This window comes from Lactuca serriola, chromosome 1 (assembly GCF_051521515.1).
Source record: "Lactuca serriola cultivar US96UC23 chromosome 1, Lser_US96UC23_V15, whole genome shotgun sequence".
In the NCBI taxonomy this organism is placed as follows: domain Eukaryota; kingdom Viridiplantae; phylum Streptophyta; class Magnoliopsida; order Asterales; family Asteraceae; genus Lactuca; species Lactuca serriola.
This window is the reverse complement of record NC_136408.1, coordinates 196,020,968-196,035,760: the sequence shown is the minus strand read 5'-3', so window position 1 is coordinate 196,035,760 and position 14,793 is coordinate 196,020,968. Positions and strand designations below refer to the sequence as shown.

General features: G+C 29.8%; 1 protein-coding gene across 1 annotated transcript; it reads right to left on the bottom strand.

Annotated features, from left to right (window-relative positions):
* Positions 1-8,510: 8,510 nt before the first annotated feature.
* LOC145102752 (putative glutathione S-transferase) lies at positions 8,511-10,473 on the bottom strand. The gene is made up of 2 exons (XM_079040224.1): positions 10,096-10,473; positions 8,511-9,022 (listed from the first exon to the last, which is right to left on the bottom strand). Exons 1-2 carry the CDS (start codon positions 10,417-10,419, stop codon positions 8,669-8,671), a joined length of 678 nt encoding a protein of 225 aa, XP_078896350.1. The 5' UTR covers positions 10,420-10,473; the 3' UTR covers positions 8,511-8,668.
* Between the last annotated feature and the right edge of the window lie 4,320 nt (positions 10,474-14,793).

Genomic DNA, 14,793 nt, shown 5'->3' with positions numbered 1-14,793 from the left:
AGAGGGATGTCGTAATCCAAGCTATAAAATATTTGAAGGTAGGCGAATGACGATTTACCAATTTCCACCATGAAAACCGAAATAATTTATTTGGTTTTAATTGGATTTGAAATTCCTAGATCTTTTGAGATTCATTGAACTTTTCAATGGCATGTTTCAATCTCGAGTGTGCCCTCTCAAATTTTGTGACTGGGATGCCGAGGATCACAAAACAAGGTGTGAATAACCATACCAATTCACTTGGTACCCTTAATATTATCACCTAATCAATGTGCCGGTTAACCACACACGCTCCATTGATCTATGACAAACATTAAGTCACCCTTCGTGATCCTTACTAGTCCAAGTTAGTGTGTCGGTTAACCACACACGCTCCACCAACGACTTGGTAAGGTACAAAGTGTGAATTCCATGGGCTAGCAACAAATTCACATTTTTCCTAAAGTAACTAAGATTGGGAATTAAATAAAAAAATATTTAGTTACTTTATAATAATCATTATACTTTTAATGAGAATTTAAAGTCATTGTCCTACCCGTTCGGCTAACGACCCTCCACCAGTCAAGCAAGCGGTGGGTGAGAGTGGACACCCGTTAAGTTGCCATTTTATAGGCAACAACCTTATACCCACCTTATAGACCGGCTTCGTGAATGAGGCCTACTAACGGTAAAACGACCTTTTTCTTTTTTTTTTTTAAAAATCTAGGAATTTTTTTTGGGGGGGTGGTCCACCGACAGGGACAACTGCCAGCAATTGAAAGAAAGTTGGAAGCAAGCACCTTGAAGGGAATTTCCATCGCGAAGGATTCAATCCAGCCACAGGTTCCCCTACGGCTACCTTGTTACGACTTCACCCGTCGATTCTTCCCCTCGTTCTTAATATCTTGGACATCTCACTTTTCCATGCAACGCATTCTTTTCGATCTTGTACCCGCGCATAGGCTACACAAGCGGTACACTGAACACCAACCCAATCTCACGAAGCCGCTGATGCCGAGTCGGCTCCTATGCCGCTAGCTATGCCCTGCTTGGTCCCCCGGCACTGTGGAGGTTCCGTAGCGCGTCATGAGCACCGGGCTAAGTGATCACAGATCGACAGTCCTTTCTCCCCCTTTCGTCATAAGGCGTGGTCTGACTTGTTCTTATACATATATATAATAATTAACCATTAATCTTATAATAGTATAAGGGTAGAATTTTAACTTTTAAAACTTCCAGGGTATGGAATTAAAGTTTGTGTGAGACTTTACAAATTCCAAAACTTGAGGGCAAGTTTTGAACAATTCGAAAACTTTTGGATATTCATAACTTATGAGTTTTAATTAAGTGTTTAATACTTTAATGAAGAGTCTCTTGGAAATCCATAACTTGAGGACAAGTTATGAAGTCCATAAAAGCATTTATTAGAAAGACTCTTCTAAAGTGTAACTTATGACTTCTTAAAAAAACATTTAAAAGAAAAAAATTTTGGAATTCCATAACTTGAGGACAAATTATGAATTCCATTAAAACACATTAAGATCAAGAATCAACTAACAAACAATTTGCAAATAATTCCTATGATCTAACAAAACTCATATGAACATGAACATCCACATCAACAATTTCAAGAATCATATGAACACATATAAAATTGAAATTTTTGATTATAACTTTGAAATTGGTCCACCATCATCATTACCACATCAAAAACATGTTTTATGAGTCCAAAACAGTTTAAGGTAATGATTCTAGACCAATTCCAGCACCAAAACTCGAAAATCTGCACTCAGGCCTGCCAACTCGTCGAGTGCATGAATTGACTCGGCGAGTTGGTTGAATATGTACATGGACTCGGCGAGTACCATGAATAGACTCGGCGAGTCTGCTGGGCAGAATGCAGTTTTTCGACATTTTTCAGCAATTTGCATCAAGTATTCAAGAAAACAAGCCTAGGCTCTGATACCACTGTTGGGTTTTGAGCAATCTAACACTTACTAAGTGTGCATGCAACCCTAATAAACCTTGGATCTATTTTTTCTTCTAAAATACATGCAAATAATAATTTCCAAGGTTTCTTCCTAACTAGCATAGCATAAGGATTATGAATCATAAAACTACTAGTAGAAATACATACCTTTTGATGGTGGTTGATTGCTTGGAGTTTGAGAGCCTAGCACCAATAATGTGAATGCCTCAAATGGAATCACAAATCACCACAAACACTTGGAAAACTTTGAAAGAGTAGTATACTTTCTTATGAAATCGGCCACCACTAAGTCTCACACAACTAGTGTCACATTTCTTGCATCATATGCTCCTTTATATAGTGTGCATGGTTAGGGTGAAACCCTAATAACCCTTGTATTTTCCTTTCCAAGGATCCATGGGTTAAAAGCTCCATGGATCATCCATGGAATTCCATATTAGCTTAGCCCATTAACAAATGAGTATTAGCCCACACTATATAAAATATGATAGCCCATAATTTAATCAGTCTTCTTTTTAATATCTAAATTAATTCATAATTAATTTAAGACTAAAACTAATTAAATAACATGACTTCATATTAATATATTATAACTTATAATATATTAATAAATCGTAAGTATACAATTCTCATAAAATTATCCATAAATCGTTTGGGTGAAGTGCAACCCAAATGGACCATGCCGGGTCGGGTCAAGTATGTACCAAATAAGTTATGGACTTAGACACCTTATCCAACAGTAAACTCATGGGTGGTGTGTTCTTGGTTGCTTAAAGGTCTTATATCAGTTGGGGAATTAAGCTAGGTTCAATTCTAGGGCATAGGAAGTGGCTAAGGCTTCAAATGAACCATTTAAGGGAGTTCACGACTGTAAACATAGAGTTTACGGCCGTAAACTCTTACTTGTCCCTTCCTTTTATGTTTTGATGGTTCTAGGTTAAGCATACATGTTTCTAGTCAATTATACAAGCCATGGAGGGAAGTTAGAGCACCATTTGACCTCCTTAAGGGAGTTTACGGCCAAGGGACCAATCCTTGGGGGGTTTACGGTCATAATCCCTTAAGGTCATGGTTTCTTGGATGTTTAAGGCCCCTACTTCGATGGTGGTTGGTTCTAGACATTATTCCAAGCCATAGGAGGTGTTTAAGGGGCAATTTAACACCTTAAGAGGTGTTCACGACCTATGAAGAGGGATTTACGGTCCAAGAATGTTCTTGGGCCGTAAACTCATGTTTACTCCCCAAAAGACAAGATTTTGGTGTTCTAAGCTCATACATGCAAGTCCCTAAGTCATAGCTAAGCACTAGAAGTGATTTGGAAGGGTTTTAGGGCTTCAAAACCCCATTTATGAGTGTTTGCATTTTGGGGTTGTTCTATGGCCGTAAACACATAACTTTGAGGCTTTTGGACGATTTAAACATGAATTTGCATGTATATCAAGCTAAACAACAAGTTAGGATAGATTACTTACGGTTATGGAGCTCGAAAGGGGCGTTTTTGGATCCAAAGAAACTTGTAGAGATAGAGAGTAGAGAGAGAGTGGAAAGGGTGTAAATGAGGTTCACTCACCCTTATATAGGGTGAGTTTTCTGCCCCGGAGTTTACCGCCCGAGTTTGAGTTTACCGCCCGACAACTCTATCTTACGAGGTTTATGACATGATTTTTGGTGTTAGGGCTTTAGTGGTTACTTTCTAAGACTTTGATCGTTAAGTGAGAAAAGCTCGGAATACTAAAACGGATTTTAAATTTGCTAGAAGATGGCGGAAATGAATTTGACTTCCAAATGACGTGTTTGACTATAGAAATTATATGTGAAATATTCGGGTTGTCACATATCGACTGGAGGGTCTTATGTGCTTATACTGAGTTATGTGATATTATGCTTTTTGTCTGTGTGATTTATGTTGTATATTATTTTGTGCCTTACTGAGTTAGGACCGGAGGGTCCAAACTGAGTTGTGAGATCGGAGGGTCTTCACTAAGATATAGGACTTTAGGGTCCAACCCGAGTTGTGAGACCGGAAGTTCTTCACTGAGACACATGATCGGACGGTCCATACTGAGCCGTAAGACCGGAGGGTCCTCACTGAGATGCATGATCGGAGGGTCTATGCCGAGCTATAGCCATGAGAGGCTTATTATTTGTGCATGTAGTATTTGAAGGAACTCGCTAAGCTTTGTGCTTACAATGTTGGCTTGATTGTACACACCAGCAAAAGATTATGTTTTCGAGGATTATGAGATATTATCAAACATTTTGTTGTCTTGTGTTTTGAACAACTTATACATTTTGTGTTTTGAGAAATGTGAGATTGTGTTTTATATGGTTTTAAAAATGAAAATTTTATTTGGAAATTTAGAGTGTTACAAGTTTGGTGTGATCGTTCATTGTTTAAGCCATGAACAATCTACGACATACTTCCCTCTTTGCAGAGGTCCTGAAGAGTTTCAACCCCACCGAGTCATTACATTGGCATATATAAATGGCAACCATTATATGTCGGTGTTTTTGAAATGAAACTACCCAATGACTCCCTACCACAGTGTATTGGAAATGGTCATAGAAGCCTGTCAGCATCTACATGGGAAACTATGTATTTGTCTCGTTTTTAATTATACAATCAGTTATACAATCAACTTAGGTCTCGTAGTTCTGTAGCACCTTGGATACATATCAATTAAGTGCGAATGTATTTGAACTTTTTTATTATCCATTGTGTTGAAATATTATTTTATTATTGACGTGTATTAAATATAATTCTTTTATATAAAACAATTTTATTAGATGCATATAAATAATATATAACAAACGTTTTTTGTTTTATAAATTTAAAAAATAAAAATGTTTTATTAAATAGATTAAATAGTTTGTATAAAAATAATATATGTAATACATTTCATAAATTCAAAATATAAAAAATATTTTATGAAATATATTTAATAGATAATCAATTATTTCCATATCAAATAATTACTTAATCATTATAGTAAAAAAAATTAAATTATTACTTAAATATTTTAATCATTTAAAAAAAAGTTAATATAAAAAAAAAGTTAATATAATGATTAGGGATATTAATAGAAGATAAAAGAGGTATGGATAGCCTATGAATATAATTTTATATACTTTTAAATAAAGTAAGAAAAACTTATTATTTAACAACTTAAAAGTCTGGATGACAAACTTTTTTAGAATAGTGACTTAGACGTATTTTAAATTGTTCTTATTTTATATATTTTGTCTATGACAAAATTTGGACTTTAACAAATGATTGTGTCATTAGTGATTTTTATATTAATTAAAAATAACAATTGTCGTCATCTTTAACTTATCATATGTAAAATATCTTAAATTACAAAATGTAAATTTGATATATATATATATATATATATATATATATATATATATATATATATATATATATATATATATATATATATATATATATATTAACTAGCCGTCTACCCGCGCAAAGCGGCGAGCGGCGAATAATTTGATTTCTTTAGAGTTAAAATCATTTTGCGTTCACTTCGAGAAATGAATATTAAATGACATCTATTTTTTAGGAGCATTACCATACCATATTAAAGAGGTGTTTGGCTAATCTTTTTTAAAACAACTTATTAGGTTCCACATTACTATAAATTAAAAAACTGTTTGGATTAAAATAACTTATTCCGGTGGGGAACCTCTAATACGTCATTTTTTTCATAAGTTACCCTACAAGTACTTATTAACTTATAAGCTAATAAACTAATAAGCAATAAGTTTTTTTGCCAAACACCCCCTAAATGGTTATTACTTCCATTTATACATACCCAAACCACTTGTACTGTTTTTCGTCTTTTTTTTTTCGTTTTACTTAATTCCTTTATTAATTTAATGTCCTACTAAGTAAAATGCTAAAATATATAAATAATAGTTTATAAAAATAAACCTTTAGAATATCAGGTGTTGTGATTCAAAAGTCGATAAATAGGCCTTTGAGAAGGCCAAAATACTCAGGTGTCAACTTGTTCATTGTGATTTTAAACCAAGTTTGGTCACAAATTAAAACATTTTCAACGATGGTATGTAATTCAAGGATTCATATTGATTTAGGTTCTCGAAACCTTAAAATATTGAACAAAATCTATATAGAACCTTATAATAAGGACAATAATTATCGTAATCAGGAAGTCCATGTGATGAAACTTGATATTATAAGGACCAATGATGAAAAATGTTTCATTTTTAGACTAAACAAGATAAAAAATATACAAACTACCTTAATCATGTCAAATCTTGTGTTTAACCGTTCTTTATTGCAAAAGTAAGATGTCAAAATATACAAACTAATGATAATACAATGCTCTAACTGACCCTCTTGGTTGAGTTCTTTGAACCTGCAAAGCCAACAAATTAAAGAAACATAGTAAAAACCTTTTTAGAAACAAACCAGATATAATAAAGCCTTCACCCAATATATTTATAAGATAAAAATACAAAAAGTTAAAAATGATGAAATCAATTACAAGTAAGGATTAAAATAAAAACCTGTTAAGAAAGAGCCATCTGCAGGAGGGATATTTGAATCAACATGTATTTTATGATGATTTCAAATTTTGAATTATCCTAAATTTAGGGAAGAAGATAGAATTTGTTGAGAAATATAAGGATTTAAAACATAAGTTAAAATTTAATATTATTTTATTGATGACTACGTGTACTATTAGCTTAATGATTTGAACGTCTTAAAAAAATAATATTATTATATTCAATCTATTTTTAGAAATAGTGAGATTTCTTTTATAAGATAGTAATATATATATATATATATATATATATATATATATATATATATATATATATATATATATATATATAAGTTCAATTCAGAAATTAAAAAAAAGGTTGAGAATGAGGGAATCGTTCACAACTAATCAATTATTTTTACCGGAAAACCTCTAACCTACCGGTGTAAATGGGAAAGGACTATACATGTGTTTTCCAACAAATGATGTTTCCTTAAACTATGCTAATCATTACTTTAATATATAAAAAAACATAGTTTTTTTCATTTTTATTTTTATTTTTAAGGAGCTATTTTTATCGAAAAATGATTTTAAATAGACATACATATTGATATAGTTTTAAGATAAAATAAAATTTTTATCTGTTTTATAGTTTCAGCTCTTGTTATTAATAAGTGAATAAAAATGCATCAGATTTTTACTATACTGCATTCGTTATTCACTTATGAATAAAAAATATAATTCATTTTTTTATAGTTTAAAATATCATTTATATATAAATATAACATATATAAATTCATTACAGTTTATATTAGCTCTCGTCACATGTTATATATTTACATATGATAAAAATGTATATTAGTCTTCCTCACAAGTTATATTCATATATGAAAAACACATTTATCATAATTTTATTACAATTCATTTGTTATTAATATATTAATAAGTAGTTCATTTTTTTAAAGAACGTCGTCTTTTATTAACATACTACTTATGTATATTCGAATAACAAATGAACTATAACAAAAATCTGATAAATTATTTATTTATATATGAATATAAAATATGACGACCACTAATACACATTTTATTCATATATAAATATAACATGTGTCGAATGATGATGTAAAAAATATTGTTGGACAAGAAAGTATTATTACGTGTTATATTTATATATAAATGATAATTAAATTATAAAAAGATAAACATATATTTTATTCATAAATGAATAACGAATATAGTGTAACAAAAATCTGATCAATTTTTATTCATTTATGAATAACGAGAGCTGAAACTCTAATAAAAATTTATTTTATTTTAAAACTATATCAATATGGATGTCTATTTATAGAGAATAAAAAAATAATGAATTTTCATATATTTAAAAAATCATTTTTCGATAAAAATAGCTTTCTAAAAATTTAAAAAACGAAAAAAAATATTTTTGTGTATATTAAAGTAATAATTAACATAGTTTAAGGAAATATGTTTTGTTGAAAATATATGTATCCGGTATTCATTTTCTCTGATACGTCTAAGTGTTTTATGACAAAACAAATATGTGACTGAGAATGCTTCATTTTCAACATTTTTTATCAATTGAACCATTTTCTCTTTCTCTCTCTCTCTCTCTCTCTCTCTCTCTATATATATATATATATATATATAACAATTTATATATTTATTTGATAGTCATAATTGTTTATATATATTTATTTTAAAGCAAAATTATAAACTTATTCTCAAAATTTATATCTTATAAAGTAATAAAAAAATTCAAAATTTTGATTAGATATTCCGATCTCAAATTATAAATATTCTTTTTTTTTTTCAACAGTGATTTCTAGAGGTTTAAACCTACATCATAAATTCATACTTTATTCCACAAGAAAGCATAAGCTATTAGATAAATTGTATGTATCTCACATTACAAACAAAAGTCATTAAAGTAAACACAAAAAATAATAACATGTTCATAAAAAAAATCCTAGAAAAGTAACATACACAGTATTAAAAAATTAAAATAAAAGAAAAAGCTCAAGAAAATATTATAACTATTAATTGAGAAACAATCCGCAAGATATGGATTGAATTCTTCAACGAAATTAACTTATTGATGTGAAAAGCTACTTATGGATTTATTTCCTAATAACATAAAACAAACACCACGATTTGATACGTACTACTCTTGTACGCCAATGCTCTTTCGGTATACGATTGTATGATCATAAATCTTGTGTGGATCTGGAAGACTCTTTGAAACAGTCTCCCTTTTCATGCATCTTGTAGCCCAAGCAAACAACTTTGGACTTTCTATCTTAAAACTGAAGTCCCCAAGAGTCTCATATGTATAAAAATGGTTGTAGTAAGACATCAATGCAATATCTACATAACCAAAGGTATCACCCATAAAATATGGTTTCTCCCCAAGCTCCCCTTCCAACACTTTGAGGTATCCAAACCATTCATGCCTTGCTTTTTCCATTTCTTGACCTTTTGGACCCGCCATGAATTTCATCCCAACGTCATATATAACCTATCAATGTTAACAAACTATGTGTAAGCTTTATGCTTTAGACAATACCTTGTTACCAAATAATCTTATCATTAAAGGGGGTAAAATTTTAAAAATATCTAAATAAGATTGTGTACAAATAAAAAAGTTCTACATAACTTAATTTGTAGTCTCTATTTATCTGTAAAGCAATAACTTTTAATTAGTTAAATTCGACATTTAACTTTTAAGAGAAATTGTTATGGTTTTAAAGAATATATTCAAAAGTTATACTTTCCCTCAATAATTTCTAAACAATGATGATGTTTGATTAGTATTTTGCAATTAATTTATATACTTCATAATAAAAATTGGTGTAACTTTAATGAGAGATAAGGTTACTTTTTAGTTTATGAGAGATTAACGTTAATGGAATGATTATGTTTTATTGAAGGGCAAAATTGGAAGAATTTATTAATTTAAATCTTTTCAGTGAATCCATAATGCATTAAATTCCATAAAATTCAATAGATTGTCACATTATCATTCTACAATCCATATAACTCTATTATTTTTTTTTCTCTACAATGTATTGAACTGTACAAAGTTCAATAAAATGTTACAAAATATAATTTATAGTTAATATTTAAGAATTAAAACTTTCATTTTTTCCATTGAAGAGTTCAATGGTTATTGAGCTTCAAATCTATTGAATGCCAAGGTGTCATCTCACAATATTTGAGTTTCATCCATTGAATGACGCATAGACTTGTCATTTCATTCAACTCTTTTATTAAATTGATCATTGTGGATGCTCTTAAAAAACTATTGATAGTTAGAGTAAAAACCATAGCTTTAAAGTTAGCTAAATTATAGGTTACTTTTTAGTTTATTAAACATAGCCATAAATCCATAATGAGTTGGGGATAACATGTTGATGTAGAAAAGGGTGTTATGATCAGAGATGATCTTAGTAAGATTTTCTAAAGAGAGTAACAAATAACGGTGTGGAATAGGAATTTACCAATGTTTTACAAGAGTTAACGAGCATATATATGTATTTTCTTTCTTTGTTTGTGGCAAGATATTAAAGAAGACAAATATACATATCATACCTTATCAATATAGTCAGCCCAGAACTTGGCTTGAGATCTGAGATAAGGATCTGAAGGCAACAATGGTGATTTACTCTTCCACAACTCATCAATGTACTCGAGTATGATTTTAGATTCACATACAGATCTTCCCTTGTGAATCAAAACTGGGATTTTTTTATGAGCCGGGTTGAGCTCGAGAAGAAGAGGGCTTTTGTGTGGCAAGTCTTCTTCTTTGTACTCATACTTGACGCCCTTTTCAGCCAAAGCAATTTTAACCCTTGCACCAAACATGCTTAGTCGCCACCCCAACAACACTACCTCGGATTCTCCCATTGACCCCATTGACTTCTTCACATTCAAATTAGAAAAGAGAACCAACGTATAACAAAAATAAAGAAATGAAAAAAGGATATATAGGAAATTATTGAAGTGTGATTGCACAAAGGACAAAGCACAGTTTGTAGCCCCCTCTAATTGACGGTCTTCCTTCCCCCCCTATTATTTTATTGTCATATAAAGTTTTATGTTGTATTAAAAAAACTAGATTTTGTACCCTTTAATCCTTTATAAGGTTTTATGTTTAATAAACGATGCTCGTATTTGCAGAAAAATTAATGTACAAACAATTATTTAGAAAATTGATTTGTTTACCTTTCAATCAATCCCCATCATGTCATTACAAATATTTAATTGTGACCCTCCATTAAGAATTTCAAAAGACTTTGATTTATTTAAAATATTTAAGTTTGGAGATACAAAATCCTAACTTACTTATTAGTTTTTTGTAAAAAATTAACATTTATCTCGACTAGACTTTAAAACCGCAAATAATTAAGTGGTCTACGGTCAACGTTACATACATTACGGTTAACGGTTAATTGACTACTCTTTAAGGACATTGAGCTACTATTTGGTGGGTCGTCTACATTTTCAGGGTCCGTCAGTCCGGAATATTAGCTGATTTTGTGTGTGTTTAAAGTTTAAATTCTCTCTCAATTACGCCTTCAAAAAATAATCAAGTGTGTCTCCAAATCTTGATTTTTTTTTGTTTTTCTTGTTTTTTTTGGAAAGAAGATTCCTCTACGACTTGTTTTTCTTGTTTAGTATGAGAATTAGTAGATATGTTTTTTTCTTTTGGAAAAAAACAAAAAAATTAAAAACTAAAACCATAGATTCCTAATAAACCTAAGGTATACAAACGTTTAATGCACAAAACGAGCATTAAATACTTGTACATCAAAATGTTTTGGCCGAAACAGTGGATCATTTATGGTCTATAGTTTCAGAAACAATAGACCACTCAGAGGATACCATAGACCATTTTTGGCCTAATGTTTTGTTTTGTAAAGATGAAAGAAATATTACTTAAATATATAACCCACAATCGTAGACCGTTTAGTGAAAAGAGAAGATGATTTTATTGGCATACGGTTTTGATTGCTATTTTTGGTCAAGTCTTAAATTTATTAAAAATAGAAAATTCAATAAAGAATTTGGCTAGATTAGTAATTGGGTTTTAAGTTTGACCCTCATTTTAATTAAGAGTTTAAATTTATATTTTAGATGTTTATTTCTTTATTGTTTTGAAAAAATTAACTAAAATGTATATATATATATATATATATATATATATATATATATATATATATATATATATATATATATATATATATATATATATATATATATAATGGATATCAAATAAGAAGGAAAATTTTGGTAGGAAGGTAAGAAATTTTTTATATGCATATTTTCTTAGCAAAAAAAATAAAATGAATCATTAGATGATTCAAAAGTAAGATGATTCACAAGAAAAAATTCCGAAAAAAACACCTTTATGATTCATTTTTAGGTAAATCAAGAAAAAAAAATTCACTTTTATGACAATTTTAATGAATATCAACAAAATCATTATAAAAATGAATCATCGAAATGTTTTTTCAGAAATTTTTTTGGTGAATCATGTTATTATTGATTCATTTGGTAATTCATTTGTTTTGTTCGTCAAAAAAATAAGTCGAAAAAAAAATTTCTTACCTTCCTACCAAAAAAAATTTCTTACCAGATCTATATCCTATATATATATATATATACACACACACACACACACACACACACACACACTAGCCGTTTAGCCGCGCCAAGCGACGGGTGCAAATAATTTGTTTCGATAATTAATTTCTTTTGTGTGAGCAATGATTAGTTTCAACTCAGAGATTAGTTTGTTTTAGAACATATGTCATTAAAAATAAGATACAATGTATTGGAAATTATCACTAAACATTGGTTTCAATTTAGTGATTTATGTTTCTTTTCAACGAACAATGTATTGATTAATAATGTCTTTCAAAAATGTATTTATTTCGAAAATATGATTCAATGTACTATTGAAACAACACCGGATGGTTCATAAAATCTTTCAAAGTACAATGTCGTTGTTTGTAGTGAACGATACTTTAACAATACAATGTTATAACGTTTTTCCATTTATATTTCTATTTTTCCTTACTAAACCATTGTACTTCAAAGGTACAATGCTATAACGTTTTTCTGTACACACCATTAAAGCATTTTACATTTGAAGTACAACTAATAAGTGTGAAAAAAAAATTCATATTCTTGTTTAGCAAAACATCATTTTCCAAAAAATACCTAGTTGGTTACTTTTTGTTAAAATGAGTATTTCATTAGCATAAAAACCATTCAAAAAAAATCATGGTTTCTTATAGACCTTAAGAACAATCAGAATGTGTTTATAAAAACTCATAGAATGAGTAACATGTGAATTAAATATTGTAATATAATTAATGTTGTTTCTTGAGAAATACAATAGGATGATACATAAACTACTAGCATCTGATCGTAAAAAGAATATTATTTTCGAATATTGAAGGGATTTAAAATAAAAATAAAAAAATAAATACAACTTTCTTTTATATTGTTAAATTTTTTTTATTTAACTTGATTATGCATCATTATGTTGTCAACTACGTGATGCAATTCATATTAATATTTATCATATTTGTTAATGGGAAAATGGAATATACATTACAGCCCCATCTAAGCTTAGGTACTAAACCTCTTGAAAATACACTGTTTACTATATAAAGATTACGGTTAATGGATTCACGATTAATACTTCAAGATGTAAATTCAAGATCGACACAATAGGGTTTAGGGTTTAGAGTTTAGGGTTTAGGGTTTAGGTTTATGTTTAGGGTTTAGGGTTTAGGGTTAGGATTTAGGGTTTAGTGTTTAGTGTTTAGATTTAGGGTTTAGGGTTTAGCTTTAGTGTTTAGGGTTTAGGTTTAGGTTTAGGGTTTAGTAATGTTCACTTGGATGAAGTAATAAACGATAATTGAGGAACGAAAACGGAGATGATAAAATGATAATGAAAGAAAGAAATGTTATGGAGAATGATATATTTACCAAGTGAAACCAAACCGGGTATATTTAGGATGTTAAAACGACATATTTTAGAGGTTTAGTACCTAAGCTTAGGTGGGGTGTAATGTATATTCCCTATCCCCTTTTTAAATATACATTTCAAAAGACCCTACAACTCTTTTACATTTCAATTGAAAAAGCATTAATCCATTTTCAATCAAACTTCTACAAATGTAAGAGATAAAAGTGCTTATTAATTTATTTGCAGTATAATGTAATTATGCATACCAAGTCCTCTTCCAAAAAAACAAAGTAAAACATCACAAATTAAAGTAAAGCTACATTAGAGTTGCTCAATGACACCAATAGTCACCAACTCCATTTTTTTGGCCAAAAAAAGAAATAACAATATGAACTTTTTGAAACTACCGTTTTACACATACCCAAACAATGTGGAATAAAGTTGAAAGGGAAGTAAGATAGATTTCCACTCTTGATTACACTTCCTCTTATTGACCAAGATACGATCTTACACACCAGACATATTATTAATTAAAATAAAACTTAGAATATGCTTAAATTATGTTGGGAAAACATAAAACCGAGGAATAATGTTTAGACTTACCGAATCACAAGTAATGCTTAGGATTTTTGGGATCTCTAATTTTCTCCTCTACTACAGGGGATGTTTATTCTTCCTTCAACTCTACCTAATCCTCACCACCATTAAAACGGATACTTTACTTACAAAACATACGAAAGTTATTATATGGATATTGGAATAAAGTGGGGATTGCTCGTTCATATGTATTACCACCTGAATCAACATATTGCCCATCCTATAAAACAGAAACACAAAATCATATAGATTTTTGTCCAACAACCTTTTTCTTCATTATCACTCCAAAAACTTAAATGATGTTTATTATCTCACTGATTCATGTAGATGGTTCCTTTGTGGATGGAAATCTCATTTGTATGACTCAATGTGAAGCTCTTCTCAATAAGAGCTTCACAAGTTCTTCCTCTTGACATAGCTAATTGTCTTCTGTCCAATGTATATTTACTTTCCTAATAATCAAATATACTAACAAATAGCCATATCAAATTCTGCAAGTTACAATGAAAAAGGCTCCAAATCGAGTACCACACTTGCAAATAAATGGAAAAATGAACACAATTTGCTAATATCCTTACAATAACCAAACTTATAGAATCAATACTTAAAATTTGCTACCCATCCATTTAGCTTACTTTAGTCTTGTGAATAACTAAACCTGCGATTTTGTAGTATAAGACTTGAAAGTAAAGGCTAATTAATCATATAAA